The sequence below is a fragment of the Spodoptera frugiperda genome, chromosome 24 (genome assembly GCF_023101765.2).
Source record: "Spodoptera frugiperda isolate SF20-4 chromosome 24, AGI-APGP_CSIRO_Sfru_2.0, whole genome shotgun sequence".
NCBI lineage: Eukaryota > Metazoa > Arthropoda > Insecta > Lepidoptera > Noctuidae > Spodoptera > Spodoptera frugiperda.
In genome coordinates, this window is record NC_064235.1 from 6,854,305 (window position 1) to 6,881,768 (window position 27,464).

Sequence of the window (27,464 nt, forward strand, 5' to 3'; positions counted from 1 at the left end):
AAACTAACTAACTAACTACATAAGATTTTTAGCTTTATTTTCCTCAAAATGTCCAATTGATTCGGCCAATAGTTTTATTTAACAAATAAACAATGACAAATATAAACGTTTTATGGAAGTCAGTTAACTCTTATAGCCAATTAGAACCTTAGTCACACCGATTACATACATGTTCACAAAAAATATGAGGATTCTTTGAAAAAAAAAGTAAAAGGAAAATAAATTATGATGAAATATTCTAAAAATAGAAGGCACCATTTTTCCTTTTAAAATACGTTATTGAATATTTTTCCTTTAACCTTCACAAAGTCTTTGATTGCCAATTGAAAACTGTTGAAAGCAAATCCTCCGCTAACGTCGGTCACCGGTGACCCCCGTGTCTTTTAAAGTGTTAATCACATAAAGCTAAATAAGGTAGGTCTACAAAAATTCACACATCACGAGAGGTCTAAAAGTGAAAAAACAATAAAAAAAGAGTAGGTATCTTTTTTTATTGTATGAGCCGGTAAACGAGTAGACGGATCACCTGATGGTAAGCAATCACCGCCGAGGTGTTGTTACAAGTGCATTGCCGCCATTTTGGGAGTTCGGTATTTAAGGGTTGTTGGAGAATCGGGGATTGAGAAGGGTGTGATTGGGCCTCCGGTAACGGACCACCTGATGGTAAGCAATCGCCGCCGCCCATGAATACCCAAAACATCAGAGCCGTTAGAAGTGCGTTGCCAGCATATTGGGAGGGGGGGGGGGGTTAGGAAATTAAAGATTGTTGGGGAATCGGGGATTGGGAAGATTGGGAAGGGAGGAATTGGGCCCCCGATAAACTCACTCATACAACGAAACACAACGCAAGCGTTGTTTCACGTCGGTTTTCTGTGAAGCCGTGGTATCACTCCGGTCAAGCCGGTGGTTTATATCATTGTAATTTTACACGTCATGAAACCTATAAAATGGCGGATCTGACGTAATGTCATTTTTCCTTGGTGGAGGGGGTAAATGTAATTTGATTAGAATAGTGTAGATGACACACACACACAACTTCACGCCTTTTATCCCCGAAGGTGTAGGCAGAGGTGCACGTTACGGCACGTAATGCCGCTATACAAAGTACTTATATACCCACTTTTCACCATTTGCGTTATAAGTCCCATGTAATAGGTGGTGAGCCTATTGCCATATACTGGGCACAATTCCAGACTCCGTGCTACTACTGAGAAATTTTCGAAAAACCGACAAAAAGCCCAGTAATAATTTGCCCGCGACATGCGATCACTCTGCCAACGAGGCTGCCATACAGACATATTTCTATATGAATGTTTTATTTGATTTTACAAACAAAAATAAAAATAGAATTATTTAACAAAGATTTTAATGTAATAAAAAAAAAAAACATTTAATGGGTCGACGTTTGGCCGCTATCTCGCCTGATGGTAAGTGATGATGCGGCCTACGATGGAGCACGTCTGCCCATAAGCAACCTATTCACTCGGGCTTTGAAGACACCCAGGTTATACCCATCAGGAAACACAGACTCCGGCAAGGAGTTCCACTCCCTAGCAGTTCGCACAAGGAAGCTTGAAGCGAAGCGCTTCGTGCGAGTGGGTGGGATATCTACCATGAAGCGGTGGCGCTTCGCCGATTGTTGATCGCCGATTGCTTCGATTTTATATCACTTTAACTGTATAATGTATTTTAGTTGGTATTGGCTTAAGTTGTAAAATTATTGATGTTTCATAATCATTCGCCATTCTACTAATAAATAACAAATCAAATTGATTTTAAAAGGTTGTAGTTTTCAATTTGCACGATGGAAATCCCGTCAAAGTCAAGCCCAATTAACTTGCAGTTTTTTCAAGTAGTAGGTACTTAAGTCACCAGTCAATAAAAGCGGACTCGAAGCTCTTCAGAGCACAGTCGACTCCGAGATCTAGAGAGCCAACATGTTCCTGAGCAAAGCATCCGTTGTTCTCCTCGTCGCCTTCTTTGGGACCCCATGTAAGTACACATTTTTAATCGACTTCAAAGAACCGGGGGGTTCATAGTTGGACCTGTATGTATGTATATTTGTTTGTGCGGGATTATCTCGCGTTTTCAACCGTTTCATCAGGTGTAGTTTATTATACGGACTTTGTGGAGTCTAGAACAAATTTTCATGCGTTTAGGCGTTTTTGCCATACCTATTATTAGTATTGTAAGCAAGTATAACAGCTCACACATAGGACCCATTTAGTATTAAGTCCAATTTCCGTGGTGCTTGGCAACTGGGCTTCTCCCAGTTGTGCAGTCTCTTTTGTGTCTTTAGGCTTAAGTCATTCTGTCTCCTGCATTAAATTCACCGAGGGAAGAGGAAACTATCGTTTTCTTTTTCTTCTCCTCTAATAATATGTTCGGAAACGTCCGAACGAACATAAAAACTTACGTATAAATACTTTTTGTTTGCTGGCTGGCGACGGGAAAAGTGACGGCATCAAAGGGAGGATCGCGACTCGCCACTTTCGCCCGAGCAGCTGTACAAGCATCACATGTACGCGTCGCGCGCATAAAAATTATTCTTTTGTTTTCTCTTCCTCATATTTTTCTCATATATTTTTATAATCCGTTGTATAAATATTAGGCCAGTGCAGATACCTCTAATAAAGGTAAAAAGTAAAAGAAATTTATAGTAGAATGAAACCTATTGGAAATGGAAGTGGATATGCTGAAACAAGAAAAAAATAAAAATTCCACTCCATCCGAGTTCGGGAAGTGGGGGGGAGGGAGGTTTTAAGAGTAAAAATCGGTTTATCGCAATTTTCGGCGAAACTACAAGTCCTATGAAAAAAAGTTAAATGGCAAAGTTGTAGGTAATAAAAAGATCTACAACTTTTGTATTTACACTTTTTTATATTACCTCAAAATTTTGTGTAAAATTCAAAAAACTACGATTTTGGTTTTTTATTCTTATCTTTGACAAAAATATTTTTTATTTTACGAAATTTTGTTAAAACGTGCATTTATATGTACCAAATACACTGTAATTTTTTTGGAATAGAAACAAATATTTTTTCTCCAGATATTAAATAAATACCGAAAAATTTGCCTAATTTTCAATCGAAAATTCACGCGTCAAAATATCAGCTTTTTTATAAAATTCTGTGGGCTGTTTGTTCGTTGAAATCTCTACTTTTCGATTTATAAAAAAAAAATACGTTACCATGGAAAATGTTCTCAAAAAACGCAATAAACTAAAAAAAAACTCGAATCGAAAAAAAATTTTTCATCATTTTGCACAATTTTGAGCTATTTATTACAATTAACTCATGTAGCGTAAGATTTAATGGTACATTGACAATTAAAAAAAATAAATAAAATAAAACATTCTACTATGATTAACAATCAAATAAGTTAATAATGTTTATATTTGATAAGACGTCTACAATGTTATAAGAAAGTTGTAGAATTTTGTTTTAATTAAATACGTAGATACTTATTTGTTGCTATTTGAAGATAATTTATAAACCTTTTTTATTTTTTAAGGTGGAAAAATCATCCAAGCCAATCCAATGACGTCTCTCGCCTTAGGTGACGCGAGAAGGAGTGTCAGACTCTTACTGACTAAAAACCACCCTGTTCCTAGTCCTGCTTTTCGAGCCGGAGCCCCGGTAAACCCGCTAGGTAGACCGCAGATCCGGACCAGGCATCAGCCATACTTACTAGACACCATCTGAGGTGGTCTGATGGCTCTCTGAGGCGCGCGCGGAACGCGACGCGCCGCATGCACGGGTCTAGTTCTGTTCGGGCGGCAAGGTACCCTTGCTCGCCGTCTACAGTACTTACGGAGGCCAGAGTTCTTTGCGCGATCCCCGACGCCCGGAGTGTCTCTCACGAAGGCTGGAGGGTGAGGAGGTTCGTTCCCTCACGTGGCCCGCCTCCTTCTTTGCTAGCATGACTGCTTCGCAGAAGGAGGAGACGTCATCCCAGTGTCGTTCGCTCCTCCAGAGACACTCCGGGCGTCGGGAATCGCGGGACGATCTCCAGCCACCGTTCACTATCACCTGTTTTTTCAGAACATTTTCCATAGTAACGTTTATTTTTTTTTACACTATCGAAAAGTAGAGATTTCAACGCATAAGAAGCCCACCAAATTTTATAAAAAAGCTGATATTTTGACGCGTGAATTTTCGATTGAAAATTAGGATAATTTTTCGGTATTTAATCAATATCTGGTAAAATAATATTTTTTTTAATTCCAAAAAATTACAGTGTGTTTGGTACATATAGAGACACGTTTTCACAAAATTTCGTTAAAAAAGAAATATTTTGGTCAAAGATAGGAGTAAAAAACCGAAATCATAGTTTTTTTAATTTTCCACAAAATTTTGAGGTAATATAAAAAAAGTGTAAATACAAAAGTTGTAGATCTTTTTATTACCTACAACTTTGCCATTTAACTTTTTTTCATAGGACTTGTAGTTTCGCCGAAAATTGCGATAAACCGATTTTTACTCTTAAAACCTCCCTCCCCCCCACTTCCCGAACTCGGATGGAGTGGAATTTTTATTTTTTTCTTGTTTTAGCATATTCTCTTCCATTTCCAATAGGTTTCATTCTACTATAAATTTCTTTTGTTTCAAAACCTATCTGCACTGGCCTATATACCAGTATCTATTATACAGCCCAAGTATTTCTTTTCTTAACAAATATCTTCTGATTTATTTCGTTGCGGGATCCAAGACAGTCATTCATGATCCAGTGACGCGCCGGACTTCAGTGTTCCGGTGTTTTCATGGTTGTATCTACTGTAGATCCTGGCTTACAGGAGTTACAGCGGTATGGGAGGTTGTGGCGGGCTTGTCCCAAAAAAAATATGAAACTAAAATAGTTGTTTCTTCTGCAGGGTTTACGGGAGATGGAGGTGTTTCTGCGAGTCCGTTGGGGCAAGTACCAGTAGTGGAATTGCCAGGTCAGTACCTCAATCCGTGTGTTTTTTCAGTTTTCAGTTTTTTTTTTAAAAACGTTGCCCCACAGTAGGATTTTCTCCTGTGTCGTGGGTGCGTTTACAAACATACAAGTTCACATGCACATGACACCCATACCCAAAACAACAATTTGTGAATCACACAAAGAGTTGTTCCCTGCGGGAATCGAACCCGCTACCCGTTGCGTGGCAGCCAGTTGCCCAACCATCGCACCAACCGTGCAGTCAAATTCGTATTCGAATGGTACCTAACTCCCTGTTCATCACACATCACATCAACAGCCTATAATGATTAGCCATCGATAAATTAAAATTAAAAGTACCCTTATCCGACGAGCATGCATGAAAAGACTAATGACTGTTGATGAAGCGAAAGAAGTGGGTGAGATTTGTAGCAATTGGCGTTCTATTGTCTCTGCCTACCCAATGTTAGTACTACCCTTGCGGGAGATAGGCGTGAGGTTATAATATGTATGTATGTACTTCGATAAATTATCCAGGATCTTTTAATTTGACCGTATTTTTTTTTAAATCAACCCCAAATTAATATCTTTATGGAATTATGTAATTGTTTAATAAAATGTATTAACTTTAAAATCATTATTCCAGATGGGTTCGCTAACAACCCGCATCAAGAACAGTTTTTCCCGTATCAACAACAGTTTCGCCCACAGCAACAACAGTTTCACCCACAGCAACAACAGTTTTACCCACAGCAACGTCTAGTGGCTCACCCACAGCAAATAGTGGCTTACCCACAGGTACCACAGCAGGTGTATCTCCAGCCAGCCAACCCAAATGCCTTGCCAACCAAACTAAGGCTGACGGAGAGCATTTTAATTGAAGAAATTTCTCAATAAAATGTTTAATTGACAAACGGTTGTTTTAATTTTTGTCCTTAGTATAAGGTAGTTTCTTAATTTAAGTTTTAATGTCCGTCTGGTAGATTAATTTGAAACATTAGGGTGCTTTTTCACCAGACAAGTGCTATGTTTTTTTAAGGGGGGGGGGAATCATCCAATCACTTCTCGAGGCGAGAGGGAGTGTCAGAATGTTACTGACTAAAAAGCACCTTGTTCCTACTCCTGCGTTTCGAGCCGGAGCCCCGGTAAGCTCCCTAGGTAGTTCGTAGCTACAGAAGATGTGCTATGCTAAGTTGCAGTGGATGCGTTTGGCTTCCACCAATCGTTTATAGGGACACATAGCATAGCACTGATGGAAACGGACTTAGCTAAGCTATGTTTTTTTTTTATGTGGAATCTATCCACATAAAAAACATAGCGCGCTATGGAGGTGTGCTATGGATGCGTGCTATGGATGCGTGCTTTGGATGTGTGCTATAGATGGCTTCCCTACTATCGATAGACCGTATACTCGACCTGCGCGTCTTTCTCGCACAGCTACATAGCTTAGTATCAGTGGAAACAGTGACATACTTTCACAACTTAGCTATTACATGTTCATAGCACATCTCTGGTAGCAATCCCTTAGACACGTATTTTTTCTTTACTTGCAGAATTAAATACTTTCCACGATACATTGATTTGAAACATCGTGTGACGTCACGCTATACTACATTTTATAAACGTTTTATGACAGAGCTCCTAAACTGGACTCCGTTTCACTTACCCTGTGTACTACCTTACCGATTACCGGAGGCCCAATTCCCCCCTTTCCAATCTTCCAAATCCCCGATTCCCGAACAACAACCCTTAAATTCCTAATCCCCAAAAAGCCGCAACGCACTTGTAACGCCTCTGGTGTTTCAAGTGTTCATGGGCGGCGGCGATTGCTTACCATCAGGTGATACGTCAGCTCGTTTACCGGCGAGTTTTATAAAAAAACTCTCCTTCGATTGATTTGTTAATAAAATTATTATGTTATCGGCTTACTCACGTATCGTTTGACGAGGAATTTGAGTAGTTTCAAGCCATGCTAGAGGTTCATATTCATGAGCAGTATTCCGCGACAATCGCCGCGTCGTGTGTGTGAGTAAGCCGATAACATAATAATTAATTTAGAATGTCTCACGAAACATATAATAGATTTGCTTTAGTTTTTGAAAATTTCTAAGTATTGTGAATTGTGCCCAGTATATGGCATTTATCTCACTCATTCACGTAGAACTTACGACACAAATGGTGAAAAATGGGTGTGCATTGGACAGTGGCATTACGTACCGCAATGTGCATCTCTGCCTACCCCTTTGGGGGTAAATGGCATGAAGTGGCATGTTGCATTGTAAATATGGTTTATATGCAACTTCAAAAGTATTTTTACTGCATCTAACCGCCGTACTCAGAGTCATTTAATGGTTACTTAACCCAGTCCTTAGCAATTGTTTTACAAACAAACTCGTTATTAAGGAATAGATTACTCGTTAGTGACTGCCTCATTGGTCGAGTGGTCGAAAGTGCGACTGCCGAGCAAGGGGTCTCGGGTTCAATTCCCGGGTCGGGCAAAGTATTACTGGGGTATTTTCGGTTTTTAGATAATTTCTCAGTAGTAGCACGGAGTCTGGAATTGTGCCCAGTATATGGCAATAGGCTCACCCCGTATTACATGGGACTTATACCACAAATGGTACAAAGTACATTGTGTAGCGGCATTACGTGTCGTAATGAGCACCTTTGCCTACCTTCGGGGATAAAAGGCGTGACGTTATTACTCGTTAGTAAGCAAAGAGATAATCGCACACAAACATACATCCATGTATACATACATGTCTAACTGAGAGTCCTTTTTTGAAGTCAGTTAATAACTAATATTGATCCTTGAAGAATCGGAGGAGGATTGGGTCTCTAGATTTTTTTATGGTATAAGCCGGTAAACGAGCGTATGGATCAGCTGATGGTAAGCAATCGCCGCTGCCCATGGACACTTGAAACACCAGAGGCGTTACAAGTGCGTTGCCGGCCTTTTGGGGGTTGGAAATATAAGACTTGCTGGGGTATCAGGGATTGGGAAGGGGGGTAATTAAGCTTCCGATAAACTCACTCACACAACGAAAGCGTTGTTTCACGTCGGTTTTCGGTGAGGACGTGGTATCACTACGGTCAAGCCAGCCCATTCGTGATAAACCATAGCTCTGCCACACTTAAAAAAAAAAAAATCATAACAGATTTTAAAATACGTTGTATTTATTGCCAATAATTGAAACTACAAGAAATACTCACCTACAGAAGCATAAAACAACAAAAAATTGAAAAAAATAAAAAAGAAATATTTAATCAAGAATTAAATTCTGTGTGAACAGATAAAAGGCGCCAACAGGCGTTGCGTAAATGATTTGACTTTAACTTTGATTTTATTTTTATTTGGCATGTAAAGTTACATACAACGAACCGAAAGCTACAATAAATAGAAAAATACGAAACGGACGTCTTTTTTTTAAGGGGAAAATTATCCAATGACATCTCTCGCCAGGGCAAGGCAAAAGGGAGTGTCAGACTCTTACTTCCTAAAAACCACCCCGTTCCTTCTCCTGCTAGTCGAGCCGGAGCCCCGGTAAACCCGCAAGGTAGTCCACAGCTCCGGATCAGGCATCAGCCCTACTGGGCTACCAATCTGTGGTGGTCTGATGGCTGTTTGAGGCGCGCACGGAACGCGACACGCCGCACGCACGGGTCTGATTCTGGTCGGGCGGCGAGCTCCTCTTGCTTACCGTCCGCAGATCGCGCACTTATGGTGGCCGGAGATCGTCACGTGATCCCCGATGTCTACGTGTACAATTTGGACACTGCACCCAATTCCAATAGAGGGGTGACGTGACGTAGCCATACTGTCACAAGGCTTACCTCTAACAGTACAATCAAGCCTGGTTCTATGTGTAACCCCTCAAAAAGTCTGAAATATACTATGCTAGAAACCGCATCAAAATCAATTCAACAAAACGCGAGATAATCGTGCACAAACAAATAAAAATATACATACATACATTTCAAATGAGGTCGACTTTTTGGCCGTTTTTTTGCGTAAGTGATGATGAGGCCTACGATGGAGGCCCACGTCTGCCCATAAGCAACCTATTCACTCGGGCTTTGAAGACACCCAGGTTATACCCATCAGGAAACACTTGTAACTCCGGCAAGGAGTTCCACTCCCATAGCAGTTCGCACAAGGAAGTTCGCACGCAAAATATACATACATACTGTCAAACTTAACACCGTTTTTTTGAAGTCGGCTATAAGTCAAAAGTGGGTCTGGCGTAAAATCCTCTAGTGGAAGCTGGTGGAAGATTGCCGACCTTTTGAGGATTTGAGTTTGGGAAGGGATATAAGTAGGGAATTTGGGATTAGGCTATTGACGATTGGGCCTCCAGTATTTTTTTCTATGGTATAAGCCGGTAAACGAGCAGACGGATCACCTGATGGTAAGCAAACGCTACCGCCTGTTGATGCCCGAAACACCAGAAGCCTTACAGGCGTGGCCTTACAAGTAGAAAGAAAGAAGAAAGAAGAATTTTGCATCGGGCACGATGCACCAAAAACAAATTAAAAATTAAAACATTATTCATAAATTATTCTTTTATAAAAAGAAGGTGTGGCCTTACAGTGGGCGCCTTTTGGGGTTTGTAATTTTAGGGTTGTTGGGGAATCGGGGCTTGGGAAGGGGAATCGGGCCTAACCTAACCTAACTTTTCTGGTGGAAAACCACCCTAATGTTTTAAATTAATCTACCTATAATAAAACTGAAATTAGAAAACTAGGTACCTTATACTAAGGACAAAAATTAAAACAACCGTTTGTAAATTAAATATTTATTGAGTAATATTTTTACTCTTCATTTAAAAACATGTCAACCTGTCACAGGGTTTAGCCCCAAAATGCCTTGGACGGCACCTTGTTTCCAATTGTGGATGCCATCCCACACACTTAGAAAAGCAGGTTTAGCTGGCGCGGCAGTCGCGGGGGGTGGCTGGGCGTAAACCACTTGTGGTGGCTGTTGGTAAACCACTTGTGGTTGCTGTGGGTAAGCCACTGGTTGCTGTGGGTAAACTGCTGGTTGCTGTGGGTAAGCCACGGGTTGTTGCTGTGGGTAAGCCACTGGTGGTGGCTGTGCGTAAACTACTGGTTGCTGTGGGTAAGCCACGGGTTGTTGCTGTGGGTTAGCCACGGGTTGTTGCTGTGGGTTAGCCACGGGTGGTTGTTGAGGTGGGTTGCTAGCGGCCACAGCTGAAAATAATGATGTTTAAAATTTAATTCATTTTACTAAGCAATTACATAATTCCATAAAGATACTAATTTGTTATTGATTTAAAAAAATACAGTAAAATTAAATGATCCTGGATAATTGATCGATGTACATACATACATAACCTCACGCCTGTCTCCCATGGAGGTAGGCAGAGACAATGGAACCAATTGCTACGATTCTTACACATCTTTCGCTTCATCAACAGTTATCAGTCTTTTCATGCATGCTTGTTGATTAAGGGAACTTTTTATATTTATTTGTCGCTGTCTAATCATTATTTAAATAAATTAATAATTAAAACTTAATAAGAAACATATAAATTTGTGAATTTATAATATTAGTAGGATATAGGTAGTATCTTGTGATCGCCCGGAGGTTCAAGACGCCCGCTTCTTTCTAAGATTATTTAGACACCACTGACTAACAGTGAAGGAAAACATCGTGAGGAAACCTGGCCTTATAATTTCTGAATAAAAGTTTGAAATCACCAACCAGCATTGAGCAAGCGTGGTGATTAATGCTCAAACCTTATCCGTGCGAGAAGAGTCTTTGGTCAGCAGTGGCGACTTATAGGCTGTAGATGTGATGTGTGATGAACAGGGAGTTAGGTACCATTCGAATACACACGGATTGAGGTACTGACCTGGCGGTGCCGCTGCTGGTACTTGTGGCGACGGACTCGCAGAAACACCTCCATCTCCCGTAAACCCTGCAGAAGAAACAACTATTTTAGTTTCATAAATATAAAAAACTAGCTCCTACCAGCAGCTTCGCCCGCATTGCCGTGGGATAAAAATTTCATCCCGATTCCTTCAGCCGTTTTGACGTGAAAGAGTAAGAAACAAACATACAAACTCTCGCTTTTAGCATATTGAGTAGGATTGTTCCTTGCCGGAGTCTGTGTTTCCTGATGTGTATAACCTGGGTGTCTTCAAGGCCCGAGTGAATAGGTTGCTTATGGGCAGACGTGCTCCACCGTAGGCCGCATCATCACTTACCATCAGGTGAGATAGCGGCCAAAGGTCGACCCATCAAAAGTAAAAAAAAAAAATACCAGTCGACTAGAATACATCACCCCTACTCTCCCCGTGGGTGTGGTATACCCGACTAAGGGACTACACATTAGACAGAGACCGGGCAGCAGCGCTCTCTGATAAACCTGAACCTTTTATACTGCGGTTTCCAATCCTTGCTTTCTAAGTATGAACATTTTAATTATCTATTTATTTAAGTAATATAATATCCCTAAATCCTTTTCCTACTTCAAATCAAAATCGGTTCAGCCAAACGTGAGATAATCCCGCACAAACATACATACATACAGGTCCAACTATGAACACCCCGGTTCTTTGAAGTCGGTTAAAAATGTGTACTTACATGGGGTCCCAAAGAAGGCGACGAGGAGAACAACGGATGCTTTGCTCAGGAACATGTTGGCTCTCTAGATCTCGGAGTCGACTGTGCTCTGAAGAGCTTCGAGTCCGCTTTTATTGACCGATGACATAAGTACCTACTACTTGAAAAAAAACAACAAGTTAATTGGGCTTGACTTTGACGGGATTTCCATCGTGCAAATTGAAAACTGCAACCTTTTAAAGTTACCTTATTTGTTTATTTGTTATTAGAAAAAAATGCTAAATTTTACAGCTTAAACCAATAGTTTATACAATTATAGTGATATAAAATACTTCACATATATTTACACCTATCTGACACAAAAAGAACAATAATTTTTATTACTTAAAACTATTATTAGAACTTATGACGGGATATTTACCATGTTTATATTTCGGCACTGTTGCAAGCGCCATGATCACGGATATAACGTAAAATGTATCGGAAACTCGTCAAAATGAATAAACATGGTAAATATCCCGTCATAAGTTCTAATAATAGTGTTAGTGACCATGTCAGTTTAAAAACTTATACTTAAAACTAATTCATCAGCCTTCCATCTTTTTCACAAACGCCTCAAAGAGCCATCAGACCAGTAGGGCTGATGATCCGGAGCTGCGGACTACGTAGCGGGCTTACCGGGGCTCCGGCTCGAAAAGCAGGAGTAGGAACGACGCGAGGGCTGGGCAACTGGCTGCCGTGCAATGTGCAGGGGGTTCGATTCCCGCACGGAGCAACTCTTTGTGTGATCCCCAAGTTGTTGTTTCTGGTCTAGGTGTCTTGTGCAACGTTTAAAATAAAATTAACACACGTGATACTGTGTTGGAGAGCCATGCTTCTCTTCCCAATCTTCCTAATCCTCGATTCCCAAACAACCGTTAAATTTTGCTCTTTTTTTACAAAAAGCTTTTGAGTCTCACTTGATTAATGGACAGGAAAAATATTTATTAAGGAAACATATTCAAAAACGTATTTTGAAAGAACAAATTTTGTTATACCTCCTATATATAGAAAAAATCCTTATAAATCTCTTATTATTTGTTCAAATAATCCTCTCATTTTTTGTGGAACCAAATCGGAGTAAACACTTACGTTCTAATTGTTTGTAAGACTTAACTGAGTTCAAAAACATTTATAGTTAATCACTAGCTTCCGCCCGCGACTCCGTCCGCGCGGATGTCGGTCTTCGCGTGGATGTTTTATTTCTCCATTTTGAGTAAGTCTGACAATGACATCATATAATTAATATCTAATGGACCCAAATACGGCGAGGCCCATAATAATTAAGGAGATTCCTCTATTGAGCTACTGCTGTTGAGCTCGCGTTCTGTAGTATAAAACTGAAAAATTAAGATTTTATTTTCTACGTTATTTTACCAGGATAATAAAGTATAATTATACCAAGTTTCACCGAAATCGAATCGTTAGTTTTCACGTGATGCCTGGGCATACAGACAGACTAAGAAAAACATTTTTAATCAAATATTTGGGTTTGGTATCGATCCAGTAACTATTTATTTTTTCAATATTTTCAATGTACAGAATTGACCCTTCTACAGATTTATTATATGTATAGATTTTGAGGAAAATATTGCTAAAAATCTTTGGGATATTATAAATTGCATATCAAATAAAACAATCGTCTATCAATACATACTTATCATTTTTATTGTTTTTTACATCAAATAACTTACTTCACTACAAATAAACTAAATGTTTAGCAAAACTCAAACTGCAGATAATTCGAAATTATACATCAATATGACATTACTTTTTTCCTCATAATGTAATACAGTTAAATTTATTTTTGTACAAAAATACTTTATACATAGCATAAATGAAACTAACTGCGCAGCAATTTTTTCATATTTCGTAGCAAAATAACTATCTCAGTCGCATATTAACCAGTAAGTACAACAAAACCTGTTCATCAAATTTGTCCTAATTTTCAAGAAGTCATGCTCAGCAAATTAAATGATTATTGTAACAAAAAAATCCTTTTTCAGTTATTTGCGGTATTATTTTTTCTGTATTTTTAGTATTAAGAAATAGGAAATAATTCGCTGAAACACTAACTTATTGGCAGTTAACTAGGAAATTTGCAGTTTTTGAAAAAATATAATTTAAAATTTTGCGGTTAAGTACAGAAAAATTATCGACATCGTCTTCATTGGTCAAATGTCAAATAAAATAATGAATTTAGTCTCTGGTTCATTCGGTATCTATGTTATCTATGGTTTATAGTTATACCCTATTGCTACTAGTTACCCTTACTAGAGGGACTTGAACAACTCTGACTTGGATAGGTTAGGTTATGTTAGAACTGTGACCCTCAACGCCACTTCATATCTTTTTGCTATAAAATAAGCAGTTTTATAGAACTTAATCTCAAAAAAAAACCTCAAAAAACAGGAATTTTCCTCGCTTTTTCCTTTTAATGGGGGGTCCTTAGTAGGTCCCCCCACCTAACCCAACTAACCTCATGCCCCTCCAAATAGCTAATGCATTACCTCATTAACGACTATTTGAGTAACAACTCGTCTGTTTATAAAAATTTAAAACATCAATATAACATTGAAAATAAATATATTTTTGCGTGATAAGTAATAATACAAATTTTATATTTTTTTTGCTGATCTCATTATGTGATAATAAATAAATAATAAGACGACTGTGACTAATAAAATGCTGTTTTATTTAGAAAAACTGCTGTAAATAATATAAAAATAGAAGCTATATTTAAAAATTTAACGCTCCCCTGCGACGCACTCGCCATACGCCAATGTTGCATGTACCTTTTTTTTTTGAGAGGGGAAAATTATCCAATGACTTCTCCCGCCTTGGGTGAGGCTGGAGGGAGTGGCAGACTCTTACTGACTAAAAACCACCCCGTTCCTTCTCCTGCTTTGAGCCGGAGACAGTCCTTTTACGTTGTCCGCAGCTCCGGATGGGGCATCAGCCCGACTGCGCCCATCTGTGGTGGTTTGATGGCTCTTTGAGGCGCGCGCTGAACGCGACGCGCCGTACGCACGGGTCTGGTTCTGTTCGGGCGGCGAGCCACCCTTGCGCCGTCCGCAGACCCGCACTTGTTGCATGTACCCAGGCATGCGACTAACTAGTGCTAGTAATTGTGTACTTACTCGAATTGCACGAACTTACAACAATGACTTCTCTCAAGTTGATGCATTTAACTGCACAAAACGCACGCAGTGCGTTTTACTTATCGCACACCTAGTAATATATTGGCACATTTACGGTTTTCATAGTATATCTGACTTGTTTAGTTTTTAGTTTACTGACCAATGAACCGTTGTTTTACGTGCGAGAGAGGGGGAAACTACAATAATGGTATAATGACACTTACGACCTGTCTCGATGAATATGGAAATAAATAGATTAATATGCACTTTTAAACACGTAAACCATATAAAGTCAATTTCGCATTTTTTGCAAATGTGCCAATATATTACTAGGTGAGCGATATATTATCTATTTATGTCATCTAAAAGAACGTAAAATGAGTCATTTGAGCCGAACATTTTATATGCAACCTAGAACCCCGACTTACGCGAATTCGACTTACGCAGCAACCGATCGGACCTACCTATCGCGTAAGTCCAGGGTATCAATGTATACTCAAAGCATACCTTACAACCTTATATCTACTAGACAACACTTTGCACGCGACTTGTCATCATCATGTTGAAAATCAGTGAGGATCTCTTGTTAAACAACATCGTCTGTCTACTCAAGATTGCCTTTCTATATTTATAGTCCTTTTTATATTTATTTTTAGTTTTTTTGTCTACTAGTAGTTTAAAGAACCTAATTTGTAATTTTCCAAATTTTTCCATGTAGGTTTTGAATGTAAGCCCATAACCTAACCTAACCTTTTCTGGTGGAAAAGCACCCTTTTTTTTGAGAGGGAGTGTCAGACTCTTTCTGACTAAAAACCACCCCGTTCCTTCTCCTGCCTTTCGAGCCGGAGCCCCGGTAAACCCGCTAGGTTGTCCGCAGCTCCGGATTAGGCATCAGCCCTACTGGGCCCCATCTGTGGTGGTCTGATGGCTCTTTGAGGCGCGCGCGGAACGCGACGCGCCGCGCGCACGGGTCTGGTTCTGGTCGGGCGGCGAGCTACCCTTGCTCGCCGTCCGCAGGCCCGCACTTACGGTGGCCGGAGACCGTCGCGCGATCCCCGACGCCCGGAGTGTCTCTCGCGACGGCTGGGGCGTGAGGAGGTTCGTTCTCTCACGCGCCCCGCCTCCTCCTTAGCTAGCATGACTGCTTCGTAGAAGGAGGAGACGGTATCCCAGTCCCCCTCGCTCCGCACCATGGCTTGTACCAATGCCGGACGCGAGAGGTCGCCGTCGCCGACTACATCCCTGAGGACAGCTACATAGCTTAATATCAGTGGAAACGGTCACGTAGTTTCACAGCTTAGCTATTACATGTTCATAGCACATCTCTGGTAGCAAAGCACTCTTAGACACGTATTTTTTCTTTTCTAACAAAATTACATACTTTCGACGATATAGGTATTGATTTCAAATATCGTGTGACGTCACGATATACTACATTTTATAAACCGACGGTTAAAAGGAAATAGGGTATAAGCGACAAAAAATTAAATGTTCAGGAGAGCCGTTTAATCTCGTCCGTTGTCGAAAGAATAAGGTATAAACGCCAAAAATGTCATCGTAGAGGCATGAGAGTATACGCATTCGAAAATTTCACGTAGGATAGCACAATAAACTCATTTTTGACCAAAATGTCGCTTATACCCTATTTCCTTTTAACCGTCGAAACGTTTTATGACATAGCTCCTAAACTGGACTCCGTTTCACTTATCCTGTGTACTACCCTCTTTCAGTTGATTGCTTTAGTTGATTGGAAACATTGAAACAAAATAAAATACTTTTTACAAAAAAATAAATCGACTTCACTAAAAAAGTTAAAAATAATTTTAAGTCGATTTATTAAAAACGTCGGTTAAAATTCTCTATCTCAATAACTACTTTATTTATTTGTATTGTCACAGTCACTTAATTAACTTTATTGTGATTTCTGTGTGAGTATGAAGTTCCATTGGCCATTTCTGGTCTTCTTCATCAGTTCCACCTATTCAAAGGTTACTTTTTTACTGTAAATGCTTCAATTCTAGATGAATATACCAAAATCACTATATAGTTTCCTATAATATTTGAGGAGTTCCCTCGATTTCTCTAAGATCCCATCATCAGATCCTAACTTGGTGACAATGGGACCACCTCAGAACTGTCTACTTTCGAACAAAAAAAGAATTTTGAAAATCCGTCGACAATTGACGGAGTAATCTATGAACAAACATACAAAAACATAACAAACAACATGTAAAAACATACAAACAGCAACATAGTACCTCCTCCTTTTTGTGAAGTCGGTAATGAAGAAGTTTGACCTGATTTGTGTAAGTCCGAGACTTCGGCGGAGAGGGCGTCAACGACTTCGAGTAGCGCCTGAGCACCAATACGTCCGTGATTTGCTTTCCTCTCTCTCTGTAGTCGGCCCCTCATGACTGAGGATCGTGGTCATCATTGGATTCGCATTTGGAGCGAATTATTTGTCTCCATCGGTTTCTGTCCATCGCATCGTGAATGAGTTGGTGGAATCCGGTGGTAGACGATTCCTTGATCTGGTCTGTCCATCGTGTTCGTGATCGTTTGCCCTCTGTATTGCCGACTATGATGAGTCTCTCCAGATTTGCTTTAGTTTTTGAAAATTTCTCAGTATTGTGAATTGTGCCCAGTATATTATGGCATTTAGGACTCACTCATTCAAATAGGACTTTCGACACAAATGGTGAAAAATGAGTGTGCATTGGACAGTGGCATTACGTACCGTAATGTGTATCTCTGTCTACCTCTTTGGGGGTGAAAATTGTGATGTTGCACGTTGCATTGTAAATATGGTTTATATTCAACTTCAAAAGTATAACCGCCGTACTCAGAGTCATTTAATGGTTACTTAACCCAGTCCTTAGCAATTGTTTTACAAACAAACTCGTTATTAAGGAATAGATTACTCGTTAGTGACTGCCTCAAACATCGAGTGGTCGAAAGTGCGACTGCCGAGCAAGGGGTCTCGGGTTCGATTCCCGGGTCGGGCAAAGTATTACTGGGGTATTTTCGGTTTTTAGATAATTTCTCAGTAGTAGCACGGACTCTGGCCATTGTGCCCAGTATATGGCAATAAGCTCACCCCCTATTACATGGGACTTATAACACAAATGGTAAAAAGTGGGTGTACATTGTGTAGCGACATTACGTGTCGTAATGAGCACCTTTGCCTACCTTCGGGGATAAAAGGCGTGACGTTATTACTCGTTAGTAAGTAAAAAGATAGTTGCACACAAACATACATCCATGTACACATACAGGTCTAACTGAGAGTCCTTTTTTGAAGTCAGTTAATAACTAATATTGATCCTTGAAGAATCGGAGGAGGATTGGGTCTCTAGATTTTTTTATGGTATAAGCCGGTAAACGAGCGTATGGATCAGCTGATGGTAAGCATTTGTCACTGCCCATGGACACTTGAAACGCCAGAGGCGTTACAAGTGCGTTGCCGGCCTTTTGGGGGTTGGAAATATAAGACTTGCTGGGGAATCAGGGATTGGGAAGGGGGGTAATTAAGCTTCCGATAAACTCACTCACACAACGAAAGCGTTGTTTCACGTCGGTTTTCGGTGAGGACGTGGTCTCACTCCGGTCGAGCCAGCCCATTCGTGATAAACCATAGCACTCCCACAATAAAAAAAAAATCATAACAGATTTTAAAATACGTTGGATTTATTGCCAATTTAAACTACCGAAAGTACTCAAAAAGTCTGAAATATACTATGCTAGAAACCGCATCAAAATCAATTCAGCCAAACACGAGATAATCGCACACAAACAAACAACATTTTTTTTTTACATTTAATGGGTCGACGTTTGGCCGCTATCTCACCTAATGGTAAGTGATGATGCGGCCTACGATGGAGCACGTCTGCCCATAAGCAACCTATTCACTCGGGCTTTGAAGACACCCAGGTTATACCCATCAGGAAACACAGACTCCGGCAAGGAGTTCCACTCCCTAGCAGTTCGCACAAGGAAGTTCGCACGCAAAATATACATACATACTAGTCAAACTAAGAACACCCTTTTTTTTAAGTCGGCTATAAGTCAAGGAGGGGTAAAATCCTCTAGTGGAAGCTGGTGGAAGATTGCCGACCTTTTGAGGATTTGAGTTTGGGATGGGATTTTGGTTTTGCCTATAAGTAGGGATTTGGGATTAGGCTATTGAAGATTTGGCCTCTAGTATTGTTTTATGGTATAAGCCGGTAAACGAGCAGACGGATCACCTGATGGTAAGCATTCGCTACCGCCTGTTGATGCCCGAAACACCAGAAGCCTTACAGGCGTGGCCTTACGGGTAGAAAGAAAGAAGAAAGAAGAATTTTGCATCGGGCACGATGCACCAAAAAACAAATTAAAAATTAAAACATTATTCATAAATTATTCTTTTATAAAAAAAAGGTGTGGCCTTACAGTGGGCGCCTTTTGGGGTTTGTAATTTTAGGGTTGTTGGGGAATCGGGGTTAGGGAAGGGGAATCGGGCCTAACCTAACCTAACTTTTCTGGTGGAAAAGCACCCTAATGTTTTAAATTAATCTACCTATAATAAAACTGAAATTAGAAAATTAGGTACCTTATACTAAGGACAAAAATTAAAACAACCGTTTGTAAATTAAATATTTATTGAGTAATATTTTTACTCTTCATTTAAAAACATGTCAACCTGTCACAGGGTTTAGCCCCAAAATGCCTTGGACGGCACCTTGTTTCCAATTGTGGATGCCATCCCACACACTTAGAAAAGCAGGTTTAGCTGGCGCGGCAGGCGGGGCGGGTGGCTGGGCGTAAACCACTTGTGGTGGCTGTTGGTAAACCACTTGTGGTTGCTGTGGGTAAGCCACTGGTTGCTGTGGGTAAACTGCTGGTTGCTGTGGGTAAGCCACGGGTTGTTGCTGTGGGTAAGCCACTGGTGGTGGCTGTGCGTAAACTACTGGTTGCTGTGGGTAAGCCACGGGTTGTTGCTGTGGGTTAGCCACGGGTTGTTGCTGTGGGTTAGCCACGGGTGGTTGTTGAGGTGGGTTGATAGCGGCCGCAGCTGAAAATAATGATGTTTAAAATTTAATTATTTTACTAAGCAATTACATAATTCCATAAAGATACTAATTTGTTATTGATTTAAAAAAATACAGTAAAATTAAATGATCCTGGATAATTGATCGATGTACATACATACATAACCTCACGCCTGTCTCCCATGGAGGTAGGCAGAGACAATGGAACCAATTGCTACGATTCTTACACATCTTTCGCTTCATCAACAGTTATCAGTCTTTTCATGCATGCTTGTTGATTAAGGGAACTTTTTATATTTATTTGTCGCTGTCTAATCATTATTTAAATAAATTAATAATTAAAACTTAATAAGAAACATATAAATTTGTGAATTTATAATATTAGTAGGATATAGGTACTATCTTGTGATCGCCCGGAGGTTCAAGACGCCCGCTTCTTTCTAAGATTATTTAGACACCACTGACTAACAGTGAAGGAAAACATCGTGAGGAAACCTGGGCTTATAATTTCTGAATAAAAGTTTGAAATCACCAACCCGCATTGAGCAAGCGTGGTGATTAATGCTCAAACTTTATCCTTGCGAGAAGAGTCTTTGGTCAGCAGTGGCGACTTATAGGCTGTAGATGTGATGTGTGATGAACAGGGAGTTAGGTACCATTCGAATACACACGGATTGAGGTACTGACCTGGCGGTGCCGCTGCTGGTACTTGTGGCGACGGACTCGCAGAAACACCTCCATCTCCCGTAAACCCTGCAGAAGAAACAACTATTTTAGTTTCATAAATATAAAAAACTTGCTCCTACCAGCAGCTTCGCCCGCATTGCCGTGGGATAAAAATTTCATCCCGATTCCTTCAGCCGTTTTGACGTGAAAGAGTAAGAAACAAACATAAAAACTCTCGCTTTTATAACATTGAGTAGGATTAGTAGGATTACCAGTCGACTAGAATACATCACCCCTACTCTCCCCGTGGGTGTGGTATACCCGACTAAGGGACTACACATTAGACAGAGACCGGGCAGCAGCGCTCTCTGATAAACCTGAACCTTTTATACTGCGGTCTCCAATCCTTGCTTTCTAAGTATGAACATTTTAATTATCTATTTATTTAAGTAATATAATATCCCTCCTAAATCCTTTTCCTACTTCAAATCAAAATCGGTTCAGCCAAACGTGAGATAATCCCGCACAAACATACATACATACAGGTCCAACTATGAACACCCCGGTTCTTTGAAGTCGGTTAAAAATGTGTACTTACATGGGGTCCCAAAGAAGGCGACGAGGAGAACAACGGATGCTTTGCTCAGGAACATGTTGGCTCTCTAGATCTCGGAGTCGACTGTGCTCTGAAGAGCTTCGAGTCCGCTTTTATTGACTGATGACATAAGTACCTACTACTTGAAAAAAACAACAAGTTAATTGGGCTTGACTTTGACGGGATTTCCATCGTGCAAATTGAAAACTGCAACCTTTTAAAGTTACCTTATTTGTTTATTTGTTATTAGAAAAAATGCTTAATTTTACAGCTTAAACCAATAGTTTATACAATTATAGTGATATAAAATACTTCACATATATTTACACCTATCTGACACAAAAAGAACAATAATTTTTATTACTTAAAACTATTATTAGAACTTATGACGGGATATTTACCATGTTTATTCACTTTGGTGAGTTTCCGATATTTCGGCACTGTTGCAAGCGCCATGATCACGGATAAAATGTATCTAATGTAAAATATGTCATAAGTTCTAATAATGGTCACTTCATGTCAGTTTAAAAACTTATACTTAAAACTAATTCATCAGCCTTCCATCTTTTTCACAAACGCCTCAAGGAGCCATCAGACCAGTAGGGCTGATGATCCGGAGCTGCGGACTACGTAGCGGGCTTACCGGGGCTCCGGCTCGAAAAGCAGGAGTAGGAACGACGCGAGGGCTGGGCAACTGGCTGCCGTGCAATGTGTAGGGGGTTCGATTCCCGCACGGAGCAACTCTTTGTGTGATCCCCAAGTTGTTGTTTTGGGTCTGGGTGTCTTGTGCAACGTTTAAAATAAAATAAACACACGTGATACTGTGTTGGAGAGCCATGCTTCTCTTCCCAATCTTCCTAATCCTCGATTCCCAAACAACCGTTAAATTTTGTTTTTTTACAAAAAGGTTTTGAGTCTCACTTGATTAATGGACAGGAAAAATATTTATTAAGGAAACATATTCAAAAACGTATTTTGAAAGAACAAATTTTATTATACCTCCTATATATAGAAAATTTCCTTATAAATCTCTTATTATTTGTTCAAATAATCCTCTAATTTTTTGTGGAACCAAATCGGAGTAAACACTTACGTTCTAATTGTTTGTAAGACTTAACTGAGTTCAAAAACATTTATAGTTAATCACTAGCTTCCGCCCGCGACTCCGTCCGCGCGGATGTCGGTCTTCGCGTGGATGTCTTATTTCTCCATTTTGAGTAACTCTGAAAATGATATCTTATAAATATCTATTGGACCCAAATACGGCGCGGCCCATAATAATTAAGGAGATCCCACTATTGAGCTACTGCTGTTGAGCTCGCGTTCTGTAGTATAACACTGAAAAATTAAAATATTTTTCCAGGATAAAATGTATCCCATTTTATGCCCAGGATAATAAGGTATAATTGTACCAAGTTTCACCGAAATTGAACCGTTAGATTTCACGTGATGCCTGAACATACTGACAGACAGACAAACAAATTTTTGATCACATTATTTGGGTTTGGTATCGATCCAGTAACACCCCCCGCTATTTATTTTTTCAATATTTTCAATGTACAGAATTGACCCTTCTACAGATTTATTATATGTAAAGTTTGTTTATTTGTTAAATACCTATTGGCCAAATTTATTGCACATTTTGAGGAAAATAATGCTAAAAATCTTCAATCATACTGTAAACTAGCTTTTATCCGCGTTTGGTGCATTCGGCCATGGAGCGGAGCGAGAGAATTTTTTTTTTATGGCACAAGCCCGCCCCAACTTACAAAAACCGCTGCAACTTGTTGCTACAAATCTTAATTATTTAGTCTGTATTTTCGCTTTTTCGCTTACGTTATCCTGAATAGTGCTTCAGTAACATGGAATGATACATTCTGAACCAACTGCTTTAGTTTGGGAAAGGATCTCTTTTTTCCAGTTGCGACCAGAGCTTGTATTCCGTGCAAATCACAAAGGTGAAGAGTTAACTATAAATAAGGCGTTATATGCTTAAAATTATGATTCATAAAAACTAAAGTTACACTGACCCAATGTTGCGTAGTAGTCGTGTAGGCGCTTCGCACGTAGGAAGTTCGCACGCAAAATATACATACATACTGGTCAAACTGAGAACCCCATTTTTTTTTAAGTCGGCTATATATCAAAAGTGTGTCTGGCGTAAAATCCTCTAGTGGAAGCTGGTGGAAGATTGCCGACCCTTTGAGGATTTGAGTTTGGGATGGGATTTTGGTTTTGCATATAAGTAGGGATTTGGGATTAGGCTATTGAAGATTTGGCCTCTAGTATTGTTTTATGGTATAAGCCGGTAAACGAGCAGACAGATCACCTGATGGTAAGCAAATTGCAAGGACTAATAGAAGTAAATAATTAGTCTAACTATATATTGATATTAATTAAAGAAAAAAAAATATTATTAATTGATGTATACTGATATAACAATAATAAAAAAGATATCTATTATATAAAAATAAGTCGGGTTATCCTTCCTGACGCTATAACTCCAGAACGCACGAACCGATTTCCACGGTTTTGCATTCGTTGGAAAGGTCTCGGGCTCCGTGAGGTTTATAGCAAAGAAAATTAAAAAAAAAACGGAAAATTATTTGTGGCGAAACGGAGTTCGCCGGATTTGCTAGTCTATTATATAAAAATAAGTCGTGTTTTCCTTCCTGACGCTATAACTCCAGAACGCACGAACCGATTTCCATGGTTTTGCATTTGTTGGAAAGGTATCGGGTTCCGTGAGGTTTATGGAAAAAAAATTTAGGAAAAAAGGCATGGTGGCGAAACGGAGTTCGCCAGGTTTGCTAGTTAATATATAAAATGGTGATAACATATTGATAGATATTAATTACAATAATAATAATATTTGTTAGTTTTTTGTTATAGTATCACATTATTGTTAAGATATAATAAGTACTAAGTGACTGGATACTAAATGTGTCGAAATGTATGTTGCCGTACCGTAACTAGGTTTCATGTTGAGACAAATGCTTCTTATTATGTATCATCTAAATGTACACATGAATGCAATAAATGATTTGAGTTTGAGTTTGAGTTTGAAACGCTACCGCCTGTTGATGCCCGAAACACCAGAAGCCGTGGCCTTACAGGTAGAAAGAAAGAAGAAAAAGAAAGAAAAAAATATTTATTTTGCATCGGGCACGATGCACCAAAAAACAAATTAAAAATTAAAACATTATTCATAAATTATTCTTTTATAAAAAGAAGGTGTGGCCTTACAGTGGGCGCCTTTTGGAGTTTGTAATTTTAGGTTTGTTGGGGAATCGGGGTTTGGGAAGGGGAATCGGGCCTAACCTAACCTAACTTCTCTGGTACAAAAGCACCCTAATGTTTTAAATTAATCTACCTATAATAAAAATGAAATTAGAAAACTAGGTACCTTATACCAAGGACAAAAATTAAAACAACCGTTTGTAAATTAAATATTTATTGAGTAATATTTTTACTCTTCATTTAAAAACATATCAACCTGTCACAGGGTTTAGCCCCAAAATGCCTTGGACGGCACCTTGTTTCCAACTGTGGATGTCATCCCACACACGTAGAAAACCAGGTTTAGCTGGCGCGGCAGGCGGGGTGGGTGGCTGGGCGTAAACCACTTGTGGTGGCTGTTGGTATACCACTTGTGGTTGCTGTGGGTAAGCCACTGGTTGCTGTGGGTAAACTGCTGGTTGCTGTGGGTAAGCCACGGGTTGTTGCTGTGGGTAAGCCACTGGTGGTGGCTGTGCGTAAACTACTGGTTGCTGTGGGTAAGCCACGGGTTGCTGTGGGTAAGCCACGGGTGGTTGTTGAGGTGGGATAGCCACGGGTGGTTGTTGAGGTGGGCTGCTAGCGGCCACAGCTGAAAATAATGATGTTTAAAATTTAATTCATTTTACTAAGCAATTAGATAATTCCATAAAGATACTAATTTGTTATTGATTTAAAAAAATACAGTAAAATTAAATGATCCTGGATAATTGATCGATGTACAAATGTACATACATACATAACCTCACGCCTGTGTCCCATGGAGGTAGGCAGAGACAATGGAACCAATTGCTACGATTCTTACACATTTTTCGCTTCATCAACAGTTATCAGTCTTTTCATGCATGCTTGTTGATTAAGGGATCTTTTTATATTTATTTGTCGCTGTCTAATCACTATTTAAATAAATTAATAATTAAAACTTAATAAGAAACATATAAATTTGTGAATTTATAATATTAGTAGGATATAGGTAGTATCTTGTGATCGCCCGGAGGTTCAAGACGCCCGCTTCTTTCTAAGATTATTTAGACACCACTGACTAACAGTGAAGGAAAACATCGTGAGGAAACCTGGGCTTATAATTTCTGAATAAAAGTTTGAAATCACCAACCCGCATTGAGCAAGCGTGGTGATTAATGCTCAAACCTTATCCGTGCGAGAAGAGTCTTTGGTCAGCAGTGGCGACTTATAGGCTGTTGATGTGATGTGTGATGAACAGGGAGTTAGGTACCATTCGAATACACACGGATTGAGGTACTGACCTGGCGGTGCCGCTGCTGGTACTTGTGGCGACGGACTCGCAGAAACACCTCCATCTCCCGTAAACCCTGCAGATGAAACAACTATTTAAGTTTCATAAATATAAAAAACTAGCTCCTACCAGCAGCTTCGCCCGCATTGCCGTGGGATAAAAATTTCATCCCGATTCCTTCAGCCGTTTTGACGTGAAAGAGTAAGAAACAAACATACAAACTCTCGCTTTTAGCATATTGAGTAGGATTGTTCCTTGCCGGAGTCTGTGTTTCCTGATGTGTATAACCTGGGTGTCTTCAAGGCCCGAGTGAATAGGTTGCTTATGGGCAGACGTGCTCCACCGTAGGTCGCATCATCACTTACCATCAGGTGAGATAGCGGCCAAACGTCGACCCATCAAATGTAAAAAAAAAAAATAGCAGTCGACTAGAATACATCACCCCTACTCTCCCCGTAGGTGTGGTGTACCCGACTAAGGGACTACACATTAGACAGAGACCGGGCAGCAGCGCTCTCTGATAAACCTGAACCTTTTATACTGCGACTTCCAATCCTTGCTTTCTAAGTATGAACATTTTAATTATCTATTTATTTAAGTCATATAATATCCCTCCTAAATCCTTTTCCTACTTCAAATCAAAATCGGTTCAGCCAAACGTGAGATAATCCCGCACAAACATACAAACATACATATATACATACAGGTCCAACTATGAACACCCCGGTTCTTTGAAGTCGGTTAAAAATGTGTACTTACATGGGGTCCCAAAGAAGGCGACGAGGAGAACAACGGATGCTTTGCTCAGGAACATGTTGGCTCTCTAGATCTCGGAGTCGACTGTGCTCTGAAGAGCTTCGAGTCCGCTTTTATTGACCGATGACATAAGTACCTACTACTTGAAAAAAAACAACAAGTTAATTGGGCTTGACTTTGACGGGATTTCCATCGTGCAAATTGAAAACTGCAACCTTTTAAAGTTACCTTATTTGTTTATTTGTTATTAGAAAAAAATGCTAAATTTTACAGCTTAAACCAATAGTTTATACAATTATAGTGATATAAAATACTTCACATATATTTACACCTATCTGACACAAAAAGAACAATAATTTTTATTACTTAAAACTATTATTAGAACTTATGACGGGATATTTACCATGTTTATTTATTTTGACGAGTTTCCGATATTTCGGCACTGTTGCAAGCGCATGATCACGGATAAAATGTATCTAATGTAAAATATTGTTGTTAAAATATTGTTTAAGTTAGTGACCATGTCAGTTTAAAAACGTATACTTAAAACTAATTCATCAGCCATCCATATTCACGCCTCAAGGAACCATCAGACCAGTAGGGCTGATGATCCGGAGCTGCGGACTACGTAGCGGGCTTACCGGGGCTCCGGCTCGAAAAGCAGGAGTAGGAACGACGCGAGGGCTGGGCAACTGGCTGCCGTGCAATGTGCAGGGGGTTCGATTCCCGCACGGAGCAACTCTTTGTGTGATCCCAAAGTTGTTGTCTCTGGTCTAGATGTCTTGTGCAACGTTTAAAAAAATAAACACACGTGATACTGTGTTGGAGGGCCATGCTTCTCTTCCCAAACTTCCTAATCCTCGATTCCCAAACAACCGTTAAATTTTGTTCTTTTTTTACAAAAAGGTTTTGAGTCTCACTTGATTAATGGACAGGAAAAATATTTATTAAGGAAACATATTCAAAGACGTATTTTGAAAGAACAAATTTTATCATACCTCCTATATACAACGTGTAACAAAATACCCATATACACCAAGAAGGGCTGATGAATACAGGTTGAATAGAGTCTCTACACGAAGTTTCAGCTTAAAATACGATTAAAAAAAAAATTGTACCAAATACTTGATATCGCATGGTACTTGATTTTAAATCATACAAACATGTCACAACAGTACAGGGGCCACTCGCTAATATTACG

At 39.7% G+C, this 27,464-nt stretch overlaps 3 protein-coding genes across 6 annotated transcripts; 1 reads left to right on the forward strand and 2 right to left on the reverse strand.

Annotated features, from left to right (window-relative positions):
- The first annotated feature begins 1,825 nt into the window (after positions 1 to 1,825).
- Positions 1,826 to 5,831, forward strand: LOC118278769 (uncharacterized). Its single transcript, XM_050703898.1, has 3 exons — positions 1,826 to 1,992; positions 4,874 to 4,939; positions 5,564 to 5,831. The coding sequence occupies exons 1-3, from the start codon at positions 1,938 to 1,940 to the stop codon at positions 5,812 to 5,814; spliced, it is 372 nt and encodes a 123-aa protein (XP_050559855.1). The 5' UTR covers positions 1,826 to 1,937; the 3' UTR covers positions 5,815 to 5,831.
- A 3,866-nt stretch (positions 5,832 to 9,697) lies between these two features.
- LOC126910627 (calcium-binding protein P-like) lies at positions 9,698 to 26,418 on the reverse strand. 4 transcript variants are annotated; one of them, XM_050703896.1, is made up of 4 exons: positions 11,528 to 11,679; positions 10,794 to 10,859; positions 10,099 to 10,128; positions 9,698 to 9,939 (listed from the first exon to the last, which is right to left on the reverse strand). In XM_050703896.1, exons 1-4 carry the CDS (start codon positions 11,580 to 11,582, stop codon positions 9,752 to 9,754), a joined length of 339 nt encoding a protein of 112 aa, XP_050559853.1. In that variant the 5' UTR covers positions 11,583 to 11,679; the 3' UTR covers positions 9,698 to 9,751. The 4 variants fall into 4 exon arrangements, with proteins under 4 accessions (XP_050559853.1, XP_050559851.1, XP_050559850.1 ...); XM_050703894.1 differs by lacking the exon at positions 11,528 to 11,679 and adding an exon at positions 26,267 to 26,416 and having other exon boundaries at positions 9,698 to 10,128; XM_050703893.1 differs by having other exon boundaries at positions 9,698 to 10,128; positions 11,528 to 11,677.
- On the reverse strand, positions 19,308 to 21,139 carry LOC126912303 (uncharacterized). Its single transcript, XM_050703892.1, has 3 exons — positions 20,980 to 21,139; positions 20,403 to 20,468; positions 19,308 to 19,738 (listed from the first exon to the last, which is right to left on the reverse strand). Exons 1-3 carry the CDS (start codon positions 21,032 to 21,034, stop codon positions 19,362 to 19,364), a joined length of 498 nt encoding a protein of 165 aa, XP_050559849.1. The 5' UTR covers positions 21,035 to 21,139; the 3' UTR covers positions 19,308 to 19,361.
- Positions 26,419 to 27,464: the final 1,046 nt, after the last annotated feature.

What these genes read in the sequence shown, in the direction of transcription:
- LOC126910627 (XM_050703894.1), bottom strand. Translation starts at nt 26,321, where the DNA reads ATGTTCCTGAGCAAAGCATCCGTTGTTCTCCTCGTCGCCTTCTTTGGG. An exon ending in CGCCTTCTTTGGGACCCCAT is followed by an intron (nt 10,860 to 26,266) that starts GTAAGTACACAT and finishes TTTCTTCTGCAG; the next exon opens with GGTTTACGGGAGATGGAGGT. An exon ending in ACCAGCAGCGGCACCGCCAG is followed by an intron (nt 10,129 to 10,793) that starts GTCAGTACCTCA and finishes CATTATTTTCAG; the next exon opens with CTGTGGCCGCTAGCAACCCA.
- LOC126912303 (XM_050703892.1), bottom strand. Translation starts at nt 21,034, where the DNA reads ATGTTCCTGAGCAAAGCATCCGTTGTTCTCCTCGTCGCCTTCTTTGGG. An exon ending in CGCCTTCTTTGGGACCCCAT is followed by an intron (nt 20,469 to 20,979) that starts GTAAGTACACAT and finishes TTTCTTCTGCAG; the next exon opens with GGTTTACGGGAGATGGAGGT. An exon ending in ACCAGCAGCGGCACCGCCAG is followed by an intron (nt 19,739 to 20,402) that starts GTCAGTACCTCA and finishes CATTATTTTCAG; the next exon opens with CTGCGGCCGCTATCAACCCA.
- LOC118278769 (XM_050703898.1), top strand. Translation starts at nt 1,938, where the DNA reads ATGTTCCTGAGCAAAGCATCCGTTGTTCTCCTCGTCGCCTTCTTTGGG. An exon ending in CGCCTTCTTTGGGACCCCAT is followed by an intron (nt 1,993 to 4,873) that starts GTAAGTACACAT and finishes TTTCTTCTGCAG; the next exon opens with GGTTTACGGGAGATGGAGGT. An exon ending in ACCAGTAGTGGAATTGCCAG is followed by an intron (nt 4,940 to 5,563) that starts GTCAGTACCTCA and finishes TCATTATTCCAG; the next exon opens with ATGGGTTCGCTAACAACCCG.